Raw genomic sequence first — 18,555 nt, 5'->3', positions numbered from 1 at the left:
TTGCGCGGTTCGCTCCTCGCAGCCATTGGAAGTAGTAGTCGAAAACCTGGCACGACAACAAATAGTGTTTGAAAGTCCGGTTCGGTCCGGTTTTTTGATGCCCAGTGGCGTTAACCGTAACCGTAACCGGTCTGCCTTTTCCCCAGAAGTCAAAAGACCAGACCGGACCGCAAAAAGACCGCAGACCGCGGTTTTTTGCGGTCCATAGACCGGTTTCGGTCTGCATCGGTTTTAACCGGTTTATGACCGGTCTTTAGGCCAATATTTTAAAATTATGAATCTGTAAATTTATTAACATCTCTAATAGCTTCAAAACGAGCCCAAGAACGTTAAATTCCATTAGGAATTGGTGCTTCTATAAAATAAGTCTGGTACATCTATTATTCCCAAAAGTAATTTACATTTTAATTCATATCTCTCTCGTTTTTTTACCAAATCGTACGTTCTTGGGTGCGTTTTAAAGGGTATTTAAGGGGCTACAAAAGACCGGTCCAAACCGGTCAAGACCGGTTCACGTTAACCGGTCTTTTTGCGGTCTTTACATTTCAAAAATAAAAGACCATAACCGCAGGTCCGGTCTTTTGCGGTCTTGGTCCGGTCTGGTTACGGTCTTTTTCCAGTCACGAGACCGGACTTCCAAACACTAACAACAAATGCAAAAGGGTTATAGTACTGTTACCAGTAAGTAGTATTGTATAAGTTGCAGAGTTTGAGCAGATTTGTTGAAGACAGTAAGTAAATTGAGTAACTTTCTCAGAAATCTCTGAGTCTCCGCAACTGGCGATGGCGAATTTGCTTCGTTAGGTTTGGCAGCAGTCTAGAGCAGTCTCTAATGTTTCGGTGTCAATAAAAGGGATATATGACCTTGGGGGCCAGTACAATGAATTTGTATGGTTAGGTTTGGCAGTAGTCTAGAGCGGTCTCTAACGTTTCGGCATCAATAAAAGGGATATATGACCTTGGGGGCCAGCAGGACGGATTACATAATTATGACCGTGGTAATAGACCTTGCCAAGCAAGGTAATTTCTCGTGAGAAATAAAAGGTCATAACGGAACTTCACCGATTCGCTGATGGTCTACGGTTATGCAGTTAGCTGTAAATCTCTTCATTTTCTGCCTCTAGCCACACTCCAAGTGCCGTCGCGAAACAGATGTCAAAGACGGCTTCAGTGCCTGAAGTAACACACAGTGCCAACATTGGTCCTATCTCCTTTTGTCATTCCAGCATCTGACATTTACTTCAGTGACCCTTCTAAACATGAATACTGAGCTTACCAGTAGTGATTGTCATGGCTTTAGTGGCCCAAACCCATACCCGCAGTGAGGGTTAAACGTTACTGGGTTAGCCGTAGGTATTCCCGAACACCCAGATCAGGCATCGGCAGGTGCGCACAACAACACAAACCCATTCCGAGTCTGTGGGCTATATCAAGGTCAACGCCGAATGGATTCCAACATCATTCTCATTCTGTTCAGAAAGTGCTCAGGTGTTCTCATTCTTCCCCATTGGTATGTTCTATCTATGCTTGCTGACTCGTACTTATACAAAGTTTTCAGCCCCCATTGCAGGCGTATCAGGAGTATTCAGTTCCTTCCACCACCGTGCATCATCGCCTACCACGACGACATGACATGCCACAGGAAACTTCAAGACATTCAACAACGCCACGCGAAGCAAACCAACGACGGTGGTGACGACGGTTTAGTGAGGGACGGTGAGCGAAGGCAACGACGTGAATTCCAGATGACTGGACAAGAGCCGTTGCAACGTATCCACAACTCTATAGACACTGTTGCCGCTCACGTAGCTGTCTAACCAAGTCACCACGATCCCCTGGCCTGCAAGAAACGATGTCTACGCCAACAAAACAACATTTATGGGAGAAGGACGACTTATGTTCACAACCACCACCAGAACCACGACAATGCCCACCCACTGTCACCGACGACGATAGACTGGCTTCCAGGCTCTGCAACTCAAGCGCGTTCCAGCCAATGTTAGGCAGAACATGCATCTTTGACTTCATTTTTTCTATCACGCTAATTAGCTTGTCAATAGCTTCAACGGCATAGCGGGGGCATTGGGGGACACCGATACCCAGAAATCGATACATCGTGTTGTTGCATTGAGGCTTGGAAGGGGAGTCTGAATAAAAGGCATAAGTGCTTCTTCATGCTTAGGGTCTTGAAAACGAAATGCTACAGTAGAGAGATGATAAAATGGTGTATTTCTGGAACGTGGTACAGAAGTGACATGAGAAGCATAGAGAATGGCCAAGTCCCAAAGGATAGAGCGCGAGCGCTCAACGTGCTCGGTGGCGCAAGGAGCGAGGATAGGACCCCTGAAAGTACTCTCACATGCCTGATCCAGATCCGGATAGAAATTGGCGAAAATTTTGGAAATGCCTTAGGTCTGTCCGGATAGAAATTTCGCTATTTTGGCGAAATGCCAGAGGCAGTTTTCCGGATAGGAATTGGTGAGGCTGAGCAACCCTGAGCCGATGTCCGGATAGAAATATACACTATAGAAATTTGACCTCGAAAAAGGCAGTGCGCGCTCACTGCTGCCGCCAACTTATTTATTGGTATATACTTTAATATCTTTCTTTCCCATTCTTTCCCCCTGTTCTCCGTTCTTTCGGACAATCCTTCTGTGATATATATATTTTCTCGCATCAAATTGGCTCTCAGTTCTGCGTGGACTCATTGCCTCGATCATCTCCCGCCGTCTGCCTTCTTGTGCACCCTCATACTCCAAAAATCACGCAAAATGGCCTCAAAATATCTACAGATGATTGGAAGCTGTTCAAAGAAATCAAGGACAACAGCAAGATGGTAAGTTTACAGACCTTGAAAGCTTCCAACTGTGGAAGATGAAGAATAGCTTGTTTATCTTCAAATTTCTGCATGTATAATCCATATACTATATTCACTTATGTATATTTTACTTTTTCCTGATGTACGGGCCTCCAGAGAATGCCTAAGAGGGGCCGGGAGGGGCTAGCAAGCCAAAATTCACTCTTTTCGCACCAATTTTTTAAAAATAATGATTTTTATAGGCCTGATCCGCGTCCGGATAGAAATTGACCTTATCGAAGGCCAGATCCAATATCCAGATAGAAATTTGGCAAAACCGTCCGGATAAAAATCGGGCAGTTTGGGGCATTTTGGGATCAGGCATCTGAGGGTACTTTCAGGGGTCCTGTGAGGATCAAAATGCTCAATGACAAGGGGTGTCAGATCCAACGATTACGGACGTCAGATCCACTCATGACAAATCACAACCGGTGATATCTGAGAGACGGCATGGCATCTTCCCATCAAATTCAAACCAACTCCACCTTGAGCGCTTGAGCGCTTAAGTGTCGATATTCGCAAGAAAGACATCAGTAGTATCGAAATGTGGGTGGGTATTTAGTGGTACTGGTAGATTAATAGCTGGTAAAGGAAATTGGGAGTGAGATGGAAAAGTCAGAAGGGATAATGGGTTTGCATGGCGCATATCAGCGAACACGACGCGCAACCCCCATCTATTGCCTAGCCTCGTTTGAAAGTTGTTTCTTCCTCTTGAGATATTGTGATTTTTTCTCGGAACTCTTGAAGTTCTCGCCTGTCTCAGCGCATCTGGCACAGATCTTGATTTGATGAGGGATATAAATAGCTAACACTGCCATCAGCGCTCAAGAAGACCCCCCTCTCAGGCCCATTACCCCCAGACAAAGAATCGGCCTCTAAGGGCCCAGAAGCACGTGGAGGTGCTAGGCCTAAGGTGCTTTCCGCTGGGAGTAGTGTTGCCGCGAGGTGAACCGAAGCGAATCGAAGTGGGGAAATGTGTGCACTTCGATCCACTTCAGTCTTTCGAAGTGAATCGAAGCGAATTCGGTGATCCCCGTAAATTGATCAGCCAATAATATCGTTCGCATTCTTGGTGCTGAACGTTGTAGTAACTTGTCGTGTACTTGAATACATGATGTAGTATTTACTTAGTATCACACAGGTACTTTAGTATCAATATCTTTCGAGTTCTGAAATAAATCCCTGTCAAAAGCAGCCTCCGTTGAGATAGTGTAATCCTTCTTGCACGCTTCGCAAACAAAGAAAAGAGAGAAGGAGGATGAAGAGCAGGGCTCTCATCCGCAGGTCTGCCTTCATGCTGAAAATGGTGGGGCGGGGGAGTGAAATACAAGCTGAGCATGAGTCGGGTACTGGCACATGTGCCGCTACTGTTGCGCTACTGGATCTTATATTGGCGTTGTCCATGTCATTCAGCTACGAGATCAGCGACGAAACTGAGACAGTTTTCTCATATGAGAACTTCAGCACTCGCAAAGCCTCGATATTCTCTGTGCAAATCTTGTCGCGTCGCAGAGAACAAATTTCTTTTGAGACTTTATAGTCGCGGTGTTCACCCCTCCTTCCTAAGCAAATTTTATCATACGACACTCATAAATTGAAAGAAACTGGTACTATACATTCAGCCACATAAAACTGGTGTGATTTAAGATTGTATTGGGGAAGGGAGGGAGGAGAAAGAGGGAGAGCGTCGAATCGCGACTGTAAAGATCACTAAACGCGCCTCGACGCGCTGCTTCACGTGCGCCAATCTTCCTTTTCTAGCCATTATTGATGGCCATCACAAATTCACCTCGACTCACTTCGATACCTCGAAGTGACACGAAGTGGTGTGATTTTCGAACCGAATCGAAGTCACCTCGAAGTCACTTCGCTTCGACGGCAACACTAGCTGGGAGTGCTGAACCTCCATCAGCCTTTGTCCGAGTCAATCCACGCACAACCCTCCTGTATGGCAACAGGGAGTGGTCAGCTTCATTTTCGCGGCAAACACCGTTGTTTGTCCACCTGCCGAGTTGCGTGCCGGACATAACTATTACAAAATACCATTTTCCCACAATAATTACCTTACTTGAGCTCGTAAAATGTTGAGCACTAACAGTTCTGAGAGTGTGTCGAAGATGGTAAGTACACAATCTCCTGTCTATTTGCTTTTTAAATTTGTTTGTTATCTTTATGTTATGATACTTCTGCTATGTAAATTGTTCTACCAACACTGTCCAGCTTTCAGCCAGTCACATTATGCTGTTCAAAAAATTAGTCAAAATTCAAAGTTCTTTTTCAGCCACTGTGCAAAGTTGAAGAATGGTGAAACAAACTTCAGCAGTTAAGATTGAAGAAAGTAATTTGATTCTCTTCACCACAAATCTGCAGCACTCCTCATGCTGAAGAAAACAATAAAAAAAGCTAACTTTCAACTAAAATGCCTTTAGTATTAGTGTTTGGAAGTCCGGTCTCGTGACTGGAAAAAGACCGTAACCAGACCGGACCAAGACCGCAAAAGACCGGACCTGCGGTTACGGTCTTTTATTTTTGAAATGTAAAGACCGCAAAAAGACCGGTTAACGTGAACCGGTCTTGACCGGTTTGGACCGGTCTTTTGTAGCCCCTTAAATACCCTTTAAAACGCACCCAAGAACGTACGATTTGGTAAAAAAACGAGAGAGATATGAATTAAAATGTAAATTACTTTTGGGAATAATAGATGTACCAGACTTATTTTATAGAAGCACCAATTCCTAATGGAATTTAACGTTCTTGGGCTCGTTTTGAAGCTATTAGAGATGTTAATAAATTTACAGATTCATAATTTTAAAATATTGGCCTAAAGACCGGTCATAAACCGGTTAAAACCGATGCAGACCGAAACCGGTCTATAGACCGCAAAAAACCGCGGTCTGCGGTCTTTTTGCGGTCCGGTCTGGTCTTTTGACTTCTGGGGAAAAGGCAGACCGGTTACGGTTACGGTTAACGCCCCTGGGCATCAAAAAACCGGACCGAACCGGACTTTCAAACACTATTTAGTATCATTGAAATTCTGTGGGGTAAGTTATTGTAAGTCCTGTGATAATTACAAGTACTCAGAAGGGAATAAATCTTCTAGTACATTTTCAAATCACTGCTTTTCCCAGGTGTTATACTTTGAATGAGGTATTTTTTATTTACTCTGTGAATATGGAGGGTAAAGACATGACTGTAATGGAGAAGTAGCATTAGCAAGAAAGGACAGTAGCTCATCAATTAATTCCTGGAATACAAGAAAATATGTAGAGTGAATCCTAGTCAGAGATTGAAATATACATACCCATAGTCCTTAAATTTGAGTTGCAGTAAGGATATTCAAAAGATTTTCTCAGCTACCTTGCCACCAGTTTGAAAAATTTCAAAGTCTGCAGATGGAACCATGAGATGAAAAAAATTCCAATGCATTTTTTACTAATCCTTTGACCTGGATTGAACCTCATAGATTGCAACAGGCTGAGAGCTGGGTAACATCAGTAAAACAATTCAGAAGGTTAAGTACCATGATACAGAGCTGACAAACAAATTTCCAAACTAAATAGGCAGGAAATGGTGTACCCATCATCACTGATGCACTCTCAGAACTGTTGTTTTCAGTGGATGCTTCACATTTACAAGCCACAAGTAAGGTAATTATCGTGGGAAAACAGTATTTTGTAATAATTATGCGCGGCAGCAACTCGGCAAGTGGACAAATAACGGTGTTTGCCGAGAAAACGAAGCTGACCACTCCCTGTTGCCATACTCCTGGACCTCCACATGTCAGTGGTGACGGCCCACGAGGGCGTCAATATTCTCCAGCATTTTGATACCCCATATCTCCGCTACCTTAACTTTCTACAATCATTCATTGATGGCCCCATCTCACAGGATTTCAGGGGGTGCCGAGGTCCTGGTCTCTGGAAGCATGACTTCAGACTGACTGCCACATCTTTGAAAAATGGCAAGATGGCCACACTGTCGTTATATGTACGGTAAGGTAGTGGAGTGTGAACATTCATAGTATATACAATGATATCCCAAAATTAAAAAATTCTCAACATAAAATAGTGGAAAGCAGGCAAGAAAAAAATTTGTGCGTTTAACAGGGAAGCGTCGAAAGCAAGAAAGTAAGAACGGTACATAGCAGCATGATGGGTGGCAGAGTTGGACAATACTAAGATTTGCTTCTTGTGAGTGTGACCTTTGGCCCATCGGCGTTGATGTTGACTTTCTTCTTCCTCATGCCGCGCCGACTTTCCAATGGGTACTCACATCTCAGAGATCGGCGTTGGCACTGGCTGTAGGACTGTGAATGACTGATTGCGATGATCGTGAAAAATTTGGGACTTACTTGCAAGTCTTGTCCTTGCTTCCTGGGATGGGAGCTCCACAAGCAATCTTTCGACGTCTGCAGAAGAGGCACGCAAGTGGTGGTTTCTTTTCCGCCGGACATTTGATTGGAAGAGGGGTCAATGGCATCAAGGGTCGCGGCGACACAGAACGATGAGCCCGCCACACAAAAGTGTGACGTGACGACGGGGCGTGGGTCTGATAGTCGCTTTGACGACGTGCATAAACGTGTGGAGGATGATCGCGAGAGGTGACTCTGACTGTCGGTTCCTGCACCATGCGATGCCTTCGAGTTGGCGTAGTTGAAGCAGGCGAATTTGGCCAGGCAGGCTCGGCAACCGTACGATATTGGGGGGTAGGGTCAAAAGGAGGGGGTACTTCTGTTCTCGTTGAAATCGTCTGTCTGAACTTTCCAGGTGCAGGAGCGTCGGACACGATATGGTCCACCACATGTGACTTGGATTTGCAACAGGGATAAGAGCAATGCTGTGACTGGGTCGGGCTGGGAACTTGATTGACCTGCGGATAAGTGTTTAGGTCGGGTCGACTTTCCAGAGGTGGGGCATAAAATTGGTAGAGTTGTTCAGCTTGGTTAAATTGTTTCGAATCAAGGTTCTGGGAAGGGGTTGTCGGGTGGATGGCCATAGACTGGATGCTTGCATAGTCATAGTAAAGACTTCGGCACTCAACTTGCATAGAGTCGTGATGCGGTGAAGGTTGTAACGAAGGAGGGGCTTCGTAACAAATGCCCTCTCCAAAGCCATAGTTCTCAGCCGGGCCATGGCCATGGTTCAACTGGGCGTCAATTTGAGCCTGCCTGGCCGCCCTTGCCTGAGGAAAAGTAGTGTAGAACTCTTCGTCGGTTTCGCGCAAAGTCTGAGCGAACAAGGAAAGAGGTTCTGGTTCAGATTGCTGTTGTGATGGTATAAGATGAGGGCAAGTAGAGAAGAGAAGGGTAGATAGATACCTGGACGAAAGAGTAAGGATAATGGTCAGATGGAATCGCCATGTGGGCAAAGTTTATGAACAGTACTAGAGAGGGTAATCACCTCACTCGATTCACTTTGATGACACGATTCAAGACCCTACCCAGTTACATAAATCCTATGTACCAACAACTATGCGACCCACACTGGCTCATCCTTCTCCTCAGATGTAGTATATCCCTCTCCTTCACTGCTCAGTGCCGCCCATGCGCCATTGATCACCTCATTCCCCAGTGTTGGGATTTTGGCACCTCGTCGGAGAAACCCGCTCTCTTAAATCATGATGGAGAAAGTTGTGATTACGGATTTCAGCGCAGGTACCTACCTGAACCCGGTATAACGTCGATGCATTCACGAAGTCCTTGTATCCTCTCCGTCTGTGATGCCGAGGATCGCGGGTATGTTCAGTGAGTGTGTCGGCCTCAGATCAGAGTCCACGACACATCCTCACTCTGAGATTCCATCGTTGGCCTACCAGACTCACGTAGCGGCGGCCTATTTGATCGGTAGATGGCCTACCAAACTCAGTCGCGAAATGGCTCGTTTTGTGCCGTCTCTGACCTCTTTTGATGGGATTTCATCTCGCTGCTAGCCATCACTCTATGCATGGTGCGACTAGGCCTCCAACTGATTTGAACTCTGATACCTGATGCAAACCTGATGGGGATGGGAGTGGGAATGGCCCCTGGACGCAATTTTGATAAGGACTCCGAGACGCCCCTCTCGTTTGAAGCACAGACTATCGCAGATGGGTTCAAGAGGAATTTTGGGTGGACAACCGGCGGATCTGCGGATCGGGTAGATACCGCGGGAGTTTGAGTCTGAGTAGTGGTTAGTCTTCACATTGTGGCGAGGGTTGGGGATTACGCTGATGCTTATGTGAATTTTACTTGGGACACTGAAGGAGGAGGGATTGTTATAGAAAGAAGGACTGCATATATTTCGTACAAAATACAAGATGATTCAAAGGTTGCCTATGGTGTTTCGTAAAGTAGCATAAAATCAACATATATGGGCTCGCTTGATGTTATGAAAGGTATCACTGAGAAGCGAACGACAACGAAAAGAATGTTCGAAAGGTTCAAGTTACACACGCACTGCGCTGGAAACTTCGTCAGTATTACACAAGACGTGACGGTAGCCAAGGGAAACTCACACCACGCCCTCTCCACGCCGATACCTTTTCTGCCATGTCGACTTCATAATCCACGTCGGTCTAGCGCTCTTAGCACGTGAAAATGATGCTCTGGCAGGCGAGGGTAATGATGCCCTGCTTGGATCGGACGCCAAGCACCGCCTATCTCGCCGCCACCATTGCGCTCCCAGATCCGCGCTTGATATTAGATGGTTCTTGCCAATGGAGATACAAATCCTCCAATGTGGGGTTCTTATGGCGAGAGTACGGGAGGAGAGGCACAATTAAAGGTGAAATATCGTAAGTGGATGCTTTCGTCGCGGATATTGGAATGGCACATAGTGACAGTGGGACCCAATGAACACTTCGTACCCTTGTGCTTTGCCGACAACTGCTGGAACAAGCGACCGGCTTTAGAACTCGGAGTAAGATGGGCGTGAAAGGCTGAATGAGAATACATTAGCAAAACATTGGAATAAAAAGAATCTGACCAGGCGTAATCACAAGATTGGGGTTCTCCAATGTAGAGGGCCCATTTGAGCGAACGACAGGTGACTTTGGTTCGGGTGCAGAGGGATATATGGGTAGGTCTCTTTTTTGAGTGGAGATTTCCGTTTGTTCTGTAGCCCAGCTGGATCGGAATGTGAAAGCTCTAACTGAAGAACGAATCCGAGTTGTCGGTCTCGCTGTCATTAATGTAGTCGTGGTCATATAATCATCGCAGCCGTCGTCTTCATCGTGATGAGCAAGATCGTCGTTCAAACTTCGAAATGGGAGATGGCGATAAGCTTGAAAGCATACCTTCAGCGTCAGTCATTTAACGTGATGAAAGAGGGGCGACCGTACCTGAGCGACGAGCCAGTGTCTGCCCTTCCGCTACGATCCGTCAACAAGGGATGAGCCAAACCATCGGGCACGAGATTATTGAGTTGAGTGACCTCTTTTCATAGAGGCTACGCAAACCGTATGAAGTAACGCCATCCTCGCACGACATGAAGACCCGGTTATCGAACGCCAAAATTCCCATCCCGCGACAGGCTGAATTATCGGACTAAATGGCAGTGGTTCAACCCAACTAGATGGCGAGCTTATCATCGTTGAGCAGAGTCTTATCCAATGCCTAAACATTCGTGAGAGGTGAGACTTCAAGCATGATGTAAGATACGCACATATGTGGTATGGTCCTTGGAAATGAAAGAGCATTTCGTTGCAAAAAAATGGATAAGGTGGGTGAGCTGTTTGTGTAATTCACACCTTTGTACAATCCATTTGTTAGCACTAGGTAGAAATGAGAGAAAGAGAAGAACCCTGGAAAAGAAGGACACGTACCCCTCCCAATTACCCTCATTCAACCTCAAAATGTTTTTCCCATTATCTGTTTCTCCGTGGCGAACGCAGAGATATCACGCGTCACTTGATCCAGAATCTCCCCGGACCCAGCTCCGCGGAGCGTGGAGGAGAGGTAGGCGGATAGGTGCGTTGGTGACCCTATTTTCGGGTCTTCTCGAGGGTAAGGTAGACGAAGGGTATCAGCCCGTTTCGTCCTTCGATGCATGCGCGAGGTATCGTCCTCTTCAATTTCACTCCCACTCCCAGACGCAGGTGAAGGACCAGACGCAGGTGAAGGAGACAGAGACCTCGAAGGCGGCACAGATAAAGACTTAGGCTCCTCGGAAGTCAAGCTCCTACTATACCTATGCCGGCTCTCCTTAGGAGGCTTGAACTTCGTCGGGGACACCTGGCCACTTGGAGAAGGCGTAGACGGGGCATGGTGATGCTGTGTGAGTGTGGTACTATGGACTGGGTGGTGCAGTGAAGAGGAAGCGGGAAAGGATGCCAGTGGATGTTGTTTTTATGGCTACTAGCGGTGTGGGTTTGGTTTTACTGCGTTTAAAGGGGGTTGCGTTTGGGGATGATTATGGAAGGGTCTTTTGACTCTTTGGTGGATGAGCTGATAAGTACCGCGGAATGAGAAGCTGGAACTCGGAATTGACTTGAGGCGCTGTCACGTTGGTCACATCGTCTTCCCCCCGACTGCCGTGTACCTGTCTAGATAAGTCGCTCCGAGACCAACCACCCCCAAGAAGAGTTTCGCCGCGCTCTTGCTAGATAGTTTATGATCAATTTCCATTGCTTTTCCATCCCTAAAAAGTAGAAGTGACGACGGATTTAAAATTGCGCATCTTCTTCTTAACGACAACGTAGATTGATTCCATGAACATCGAAAAGCTTCGGATACTATTTAATGTTCAACCCTACGTGCGAGGTAGGACGAGCTTCCCCCGCCCTAATCTAATTCATATGATTGGAGAAACCCGCATCATATGTCCAAAAAAGAAAAGAAAGAGTGCAAAAAACAAGAAGTCGTCAACCAAGCAGGAAAAGATGCGTACAATGCGAGTAGGACCGTCCTTCAGTCACTGTGAGGAGAGAAGATATCTCCCGATATCTTGGCAGACCAACACATAGACGCGATGACCAGAGTGTCTGTGACTAGGCCATCAGGAAAAACCCAAATTGCTAATTTTTACTAATTAGTTGCCATTAGTATGGACCGTTCTAATCGGTGCCAACAAATGCTTATTGCTACTAATAAATGCTTCTGCAAGGTGGTTAAGCATTAGTCTCTTTCAGTACAGTCGAGAGATTCGGTAAATCTAGGGTCTAACGATCCTGCTTTCTTCTGCTCGTATCCACAAAGAGATGAGGGAAAATCTGATATATTGCAGAATCTACATAAGGGAACACAGACGCCGTTGTACAACAACCATTGATCTCCTCACGGCGTCCTACCCATTTCATGGATGACGAGGAACAGCGTCGATCGCCGTATCCGCCTGTGTCAGGATTGAAGACAATGGTAGGGAAGCTTGCTTTTCTGCATGTGAGTCGTCGATGGATGAGGCAAAGTCCAGAACGGAGGGAGGGAACAGACCACTTCAATCATTCCGACGACTTTGCGCGGGACACTCTATGGGGGTCAAGCGGGTGACATGGGAGAGTAGGCGGAGGAGGAGTGGCAGGCGGTTGAATGTCCCGTTTGAGTGTCGCCGATGAGGCCAAGAGTCTGTGGTTATCGTGTCAAATTGGGGTTAGAGGGAGAAGGATATGCACACCAGCGGCTACACGTCACCTCGTTGTGTTTTCAACAGAGCGGCAGCAGGTGTGACATCGGAAGCCTGAGGAAAGGAATGAGAGGGCCAAATGGTCAAACCGTCGAAGACTCGGACGTACCCCAATCCGAATATCCCCTCAATCTGCCCAGTCGAACTTACAGCCTTTCAAGTACTGTGAACGGGTCAAATTCCCATGAGACACGCACTGATGAGAATCCACAGTGAAAAACGTACCAAATGGTGTTGAACGACCAAAAGTGTGCATGTTAAGGTGACGGTGAGAAGCTTCGTAGAGGCTGGAGCATAGGAGAGTGGTGATGGGTGGGAAGACGATGGTTGAAGTTGAGAGTCACGTGAAAGTTCAACATAGGCCAAATAGTAACAATTTTTCTATGACGTTCCACATATATTATCCATCTTCCTGAATCCCAACTCCCACCACACCTTGACCACACCTCTGCCCAACAAGGCCGACCCCTTCATAACCACCCGCCCACTACACCTTCACTCTACAGCCCGCCCACTACACATCGTCGTTCATAATAACCGCCGCCGCCGCCCACTACACCGTCACTCTACGGCCAGGTCGATCCAATCTCTGCTGCCCTAAAACCTTCAGCCAAGGCAGAGCGTCTGTCCCGTCTGTGGGCAGAAGTTGAGGCGAAACGGGCTATTGAGCAAATCGACGATGAACGTGAGCGGGAGCGATTGAAAAAGAAGGGCAACGTCAAGGTTAGTGCGCTTTACGCTCATGTGCCGCATACACTCATCTGCGCGACAAGCTTCTTCTCATCGGTTGATACAAGAGCGGGAAATCGACACTTCAGAACAGTTCCATCTCATGTATAAGCCCACTTCGATGGATCAAGAGTGCGGATCCTGGTAAGCGGCCCTCTCTTTCAACCTCGTTCATTTATTGAAACACATCCTAGCTACTACGCATGAAGCTTAGGACAACATTTTTGACGAAGACGCCGAAGTGCGACCTACATCGACGGACGATTCACAGTCTATCATACCCAAGGAGGCTCACAAAAATGGTAATGTAGTTCAGCTATCACCTTGTATCAAGTCATGCTCAGCACGTCATCATCAGCGCCTTCGTTTGGTCCTTCGTTCTCCTTGCGCTCCTCACTGCTGGGGTCATCACCCTACGCCGGATCAGGGTGCTGGGTGATCATACACGTTATGAAGTATACATACTTAGCCTACTTGTTCTGTATGTCGTAGATTGATGAATATACATTGTTGAATCTTTCAAAAAATTGATGATCTAAAGCCATTCTTATTGCCCACTAAATACCTGCTATTCAGAACTAACTCTGAACTTACTCCTACAAATGTGTGCTTAGAGCTGCTTTTTTTGTGCTTAAAAAGTAAAAATAAGCAAGTACATTGTACTGTACATAATAAGCAGCCAATAACTCGGAACCTGTTTAATTTGACCTAATTTCACTAATCGTACTTATGGGCACTAATCACACTAATTCTAACTTTTCTCCTCTCATTAACACAAATCACTATAAATTTGCAAGTTGGGTTTTTCCTGATGCCACCTACCAGAGCGAACATCTGGAAGATGAACACAGCTACAGCAACAAACAACTTACTTTAACTGTTTCGAGATACGGGGGCATGTCTTCAGTAGTTCAAAGTGCGAGTTCAAGAGAATTCCGCTGCGCCAAAACACGTAGAACACGCAATGCACATACGGCAGATCGTGATTTTTGGGAAGGTTCAGAACAAGTTCAGAATCCAATCAGAATCGATCACTCACATCTATCACACTCGTAGCGCCTGGGTAGAAAATTTGGACGACGTCGCGCTCGGTTGAGGACTCAGGGCATTGCCGTTTCGGACATAAAGAGCGCTCAGCAATGATGGCTTTCACCCTTTCCTGTTGCTTTCCCACAGCAGAATAGGTCAATCTATTTCTCGCATCTACTTCACAAGCAATTTACCTTGTTTTTGCAATCACCTAATGACTCGGATGACGACAGTATGCGATCCATCCGCCCTCGACGAGTCGACCAACCCTCGACACCCCATTTTCGCCCATACTCATGTAAGGGCATACCACATTCACAACAATAACGAAACTCAGTCCGCGGGTAATTTCCATTGGTCCGCTGAGGAGTTTGGACGCGCGCACGATAAGTACTATCACTGACCCTGTTTTGCAAATATTTAGATCAAACCTTCACAGCGCTCTAAGAAGTGAGCCGTTCTTCTCAATTCTTTGACCAATGGAAAGGCCTGATCTCTGGTTTCAAGACGGTGGTTTTTTCGTATTTAACTGAGGTGGTTAAGTGAGGTGCCGATGCAAAAGAGAAAGTCACCTAGTTTTGCAAATTTCGTCACGCTTGTGTCACGCAAGAAGCGTCAGTCGTGCGCCTCTTTGCATCATTCAAAGATTGAATCCCAGTGAAAACCGGCTCTGCACCGTTCCGCAGATATCGATGGCGGAGGACAAAATCGGCGAGAATCCGCACCTGACTGTGATTTTCGGCATCAACCGAACACGGACTTCTTTCCACAGCGTTACTTACTTTTTTTCGACTCGAGAGTCGACACCAACCTGTTTTACAACAAAATTCTTTCTTTCCATTCAAAACTCTGTTTGCAAGTCGACGCTGGGTGATTATATATATCAGATGCCCTCAAATGATTCCCATTTCTCTTTCCTTCCTTCCCCCACTTTCCCCTTCATTCTGTCTTCCAGGACTGCAGGACTTCCAACATCGCTGCGCGCATCCCTCGGCAAGCCCCTTGTGGACGTATCAGAACAATGAGGGTACATCATCATGGGAGTTCGATGTGGTGGGAATCGTGCATTTGATTCGCCGTAAGTGCCTTGTTGTTCAAATGACTAAATCCTCACCTTCATGTAGACAAGCCGGCCGTACGCGTTCTCTCACACAATAACATCTCGGTGAGTAGTTTTTTGGCACAGTTAGATAAAGTTCTGACCATTTATCATGCATATATGCGCCCTATTTTTGCTCAATCCTGCTCGGCGGCGCCGCATTTACCAAGGTGCGTAACTTTTCAGTCCAGGTTAGCGCTAGCTCGCAAACTAATATCCTTCCTTCCGTGTTCCATCCCCATACACAGCCGCTTCGGGGTAGAGCCTTGTCAGTCGAAGGGACGGATGGTCGTGGATGAGAATTATGAGCCGTTCTGACTATCAGCGGCGCGGGGGTATGTGGATGGGATGGTTTCAGTACTGGGAATCGCAGATAGTAACGGAATATAGCACATTTCTGAATCAATACAAAATATTCACCAGCTACAGATAACGACCGCAAAGTGCAGGTGCAGGCGGAAAGGAACCGATTTAAGCAGAATTTTCGGCCATTTGTATCAAAATGGTGACTTTCAAGGCAGAGCCTCGCGGAAAAAAATCCGCAAAAGGGACGAAATCCCAGTCTACCAGCGCCTTTCTGCTCTGCCGACGATCTCTGATATCTGCCGGGAATCCGCAGATACTTGCGGCTGAGAACAGAGCCGGTTTTCACTGGGATTGAATGTGAACCTCACGTGGCGCAAATTCTTGTCGAACACACGTCGGAGTTTGAAGTGCCTGCTTTAACTTGTCACGCTCGACTGTCGGGATGCCTTGTTCATCTGTGGACGCACAGATGCTCTCAAAAAGTTATGGAATGTCTACTATATGTATTTATCTCAATCCCTCAAAATAATGAGAGCGCTCTGTTGGAATTAGAATATTTTATGCAGGCAACATGGTGGGGAAGTGCGGGATTTTGGTATATATTGCAGCCTGTGGCACTTTTCCATCCAATTTCTTCAAATAAAAAAATATAGTCGCACTTGATACATAGATATACACCCCCTCAAATATTTTCAGAGTGTAGATCGTATGTGTTGTAAAGTTAGAGACTGATTTGCAAAACTAGGTGACTTGCAAAACTAGGCACGTGATAGTACAGGGATTTGAACGTGTCCTCACGGAAATTGTCGATCGCCGTTATCCACACCGTGACTTCCAAATCCCAAAATTGCTTGGAATAGGACCGCCAGTTTAGTTCTAAAAAGGACTGCGAGAACCGGACCGACCCGAATTCAACCGGGCCATATGAAGTGATAAGGCCGAGCGCTGAACGTTTGATCTTCGCCCCCATCGTCGATATCACGATTGAAAGACAATTGCCAAGAGTTCGAGAAAGGTGGGACACCCACTGGCATCGTAATATTGACGTAACATTTTGATCTTTGCAGATGTTGAATGCCAAATACATGAGGAATATCAGTCGAAAAGCAGTGGACAACAACCCGAAAGAAGACGTAACCTACGCTGTTTTTGTGGAATTCCTGGGTCGGCATAAAACGCCCTTCGAGCGGTTTGTGATCTACTCCCAATTATCGTTGAAGTGGAAACCAGATGTGAAAGAGGACCGCCGCTTAGAAATCCCAGACCTCGGTGTTGGCAATTTTACCGCAGTCGGCGTCATGCCGCCATTCAAGTTGCGCTTTGGAGTGGAAGCAAAGCGAGCAATTGAGGAGATGAAGGGACTACCTCCGCCCAGTTCAATCATCAATAACAATGAAGTGAGAGTCGCTTTCCACACGCTCTATTTCCAAGCCCAGGATCAAGCGAAGGCAGCCATCAAAGGTCAATATCCACTGTTGGGTGGTACAGTGCAGTGGATATTACTTATTGGGCCCTACTGGGTTCCTGTCATTTTTGGTCCATTTACAGAAGACGAACTCACAGTCCGCGCTCATAAGAAGGAATCACCAAGTGGGGACTGGCTGACACAAGTGATCCTCAACCGAGAGAGGGATGGTTTGCCGCGCCCCTTAACAGAACTCAATCTGCTTTGCGATAACAATTCATCTACTCGACTGGAGCAAATTATTTCTGCCACTGATGCGCTCACGCAACCTCTCGTAAATGCACTCATGGCTTGTAAGTCCCAGCGTCTGTCCGGCAGCTGCTGCTAATATATTTCGAATAGGATTTCATTGGGATTTCACTGCGTTTGGTGTGGACTTTCATACAAAATTTACGATTTTGAGCAACCCCCAACGATTGTGATACATCGGTACCGTGATGCATAAGAAATTATATACTTACATAAAACCTCACCTTGACCTCACCTTCTGCGCCTTCCTCTTGAAATCCACATTGGATCTACAGCAATGGAGAGCCGGAGCTCTGGGTTTCGCAAGGCCCCAAAAAAGTGGGTGGACAGTACTTTCGGTTATCAGGTCGCAGTAGAAAAAGCACAAAACGAGCAAGGTCTTGAGCTCCTCATTACTCTTGGAGTGTTGTTGAGCGGCAGGTTGCAACTGTGATATTCAGGTCCCTCACGCGGAAATGAGTTGTTATTTTGAATTTTTGGAATGGTCACTGCCTAGCCTGGAGGCCAAACTTTGATCGGTCAATGATCGGTCAATTTTCATGTAGGGTGAATATCGAAGGACAAGGTGCACCGATACAGTGGATTGACATTCCTTGGAACCAACGCGAATTTTGAACCCGAACAAAATTCTGAGCCGATTGGAGCTCCCCTCCTTCTCAACGCGACTGTAGCATACTCCTTCCTTCCTCCCTTCCTCTAAATGCCTTTCTGCACTGTTCCATTCCACTCCAGCAGGCTGGTAGCGCCGCTCCGCCAGCCATCCCAAAATGTCGGAGGGGAGTCGAGATCTGTTCGCTCCTCTTTAGGAGTGACTCGCAGCAAAAATTAGAATTCAACAAGCAGAACGCACCGTCGAAGGACGGCCAAATGGCCGGCGTGCAAATCCTACGGGCGACATCAGCAAGTGTTTTGTCTGAGGGCGTCACTGGGGTCTTCATCAACTCTTTCTCATCGCGTCCAGCCGCCATCACGATCATGACATTGAGTTTGCCATCTTTCTCGTAGCCATTTCCGATGTATTCGTAGGCATCCCTCGGGATACAGTTGATGATGGAGATGACCCAGTCTTGCGGAATGTCGGGGGGTTGAATGTCGAAAGTATGGCTTATCTTCGACATGTCGAGCTTGTAGCCCTTGAGAAAAAGGGGCATTGTATAGGGGAGCGTATAAAGATAATATAAGAAACAGAGCGAGGTTGGATTCAAAGTCTGGACGTGACAGTCGG

General features: G+C 46.5%; 6 protein-coding genes across 6 annotated transcripts; 2 read left to right on the top strand and 4 right to left on the bottom strand.

The window, feature by feature from the left end:
• Positions 1–989: 989 nt before the first annotated feature.
• On the top strand, positions 990–1,817 carry LACBIDRAFT_329763 (uncharacterized protein; the record flags this gene model as incomplete). The annotated part of the gene is made up of 5 exons (XM_001883985.1): positions 990–1,030; positions 1,125–1,179; positions 1,301–1,349; positions 1,372–1,510; positions 1,559–1,817. 5 exons carry the CDS (start codon positions 990–992, stop codon positions 1,815–1,817), a joined length of 543 nt encoding a protein of 180 aa, XP_001884020.1.
• Positions 1,818–7,031: 5,214 nt separating this feature from the next.
• LACBIDRAFT_303218 (uncharacterized protein) lies at positions 7,032–8,216 on the bottom strand (the record flags this gene model as incomplete). Its single annotated transcript, XM_001883868.1, has 3 exons — positions 7,032–7,155; positions 7,209–8,119; positions 8,175–8,216. 3 exons carry the CDS (start codon positions 8,214–8,216, stop codon positions 7,032–7,034), a joined length of 1,077 nt encoding a protein of 358 aa, XP_001883903.1.
• Positions 8,217–9,581: 1,365 nt separating this feature from the next.
• On the bottom strand, positions 9,582–10,676 carry LACBIDRAFT_303216 (uncharacterized protein; the record flags this gene model as incomplete). The annotated part of the gene is made up of 6 exons (XM_001883867.1): positions 9,582–9,772; positions 9,820–10,116; positions 10,175–10,204; positions 10,267–10,448; positions 10,498–10,606; positions 10,658–10,676. 6 exons carry the CDS (start codon positions 10,674–10,676, stop codon positions 9,582–9,584), a joined length of 828 nt encoding a protein of 275 aa, XP_001883902.1.
• A 2,835-nt stretch (positions 10,677–13,511) lies between these two features.
• LACBIDRAFT_329761 (uncharacterized protein) lies at positions 13,512–14,566 on the bottom strand (the record flags this gene model as incomplete). Its single annotated transcript, XM_001883866.1, has 6 exons — positions 13,512–13,595; positions 13,777–13,798; positions 14,005–14,016; positions 14,055–14,083; positions 14,222–14,341; positions 14,480–14,566. The coding sequence occupies 6 exons, from the start codon at positions 14,564–14,566 to the stop codon at positions 13,512–13,514; spliced, it is 354 nt and encodes a 117-aa protein (XP_001883901.1).
• A 2,135-nt stretch (positions 14,567–16,701) lies between these two features.
• On the top strand, positions 16,702–17,409 carry LACBIDRAFT_329760 (uncharacterized protein; the record flags this gene model as incomplete). Its single annotated transcript, XM_001883984.1, has 1 exon — positions 16,702–17,409. One exon carries the CDS (start codon positions 16,702–16,704, stop codon positions 17,407–17,409), a length of 708 nt encoding a protein of 235 aa, XP_001884019.1.
• A 617-nt stretch (positions 17,410–18,026) lies between these two features.
• LACBIDRAFT_329759 (uncharacterized protein) lies at positions 18,027–18,481 on the bottom strand (the record flags this gene model as incomplete). Its single annotated transcript, XM_001883865.1, has 2 exons — positions 18,027–18,130; positions 18,181–18,481. 2 exons carry the CDS (start codon positions 18,479–18,481, stop codon positions 18,027–18,029), a joined length of 405 nt encoding a protein of 134 aa, XP_001883900.1.
• Positions 18,482–18,555: the final 74 nt, after the last annotated feature.

This window comes from Laccaria bicolor, genomic scaffold (genome assembly GCF_000143565.1).
Source record: "Laccaria bicolor S238N-H82 LACBIscaffold_23 genomic scaffold, whole genome shotgun sequence".
NCBI classification, from domain to species: domain Eukaryota; kingdom Fungi; phylum Basidiomycota; class Agaricomycetes; order Agaricales; family Hydnangiaceae; genus Laccaria; species Laccaria bicolor.
This window is presented reverse-complemented; position numbering and strand designations above follow the sequence as displayed.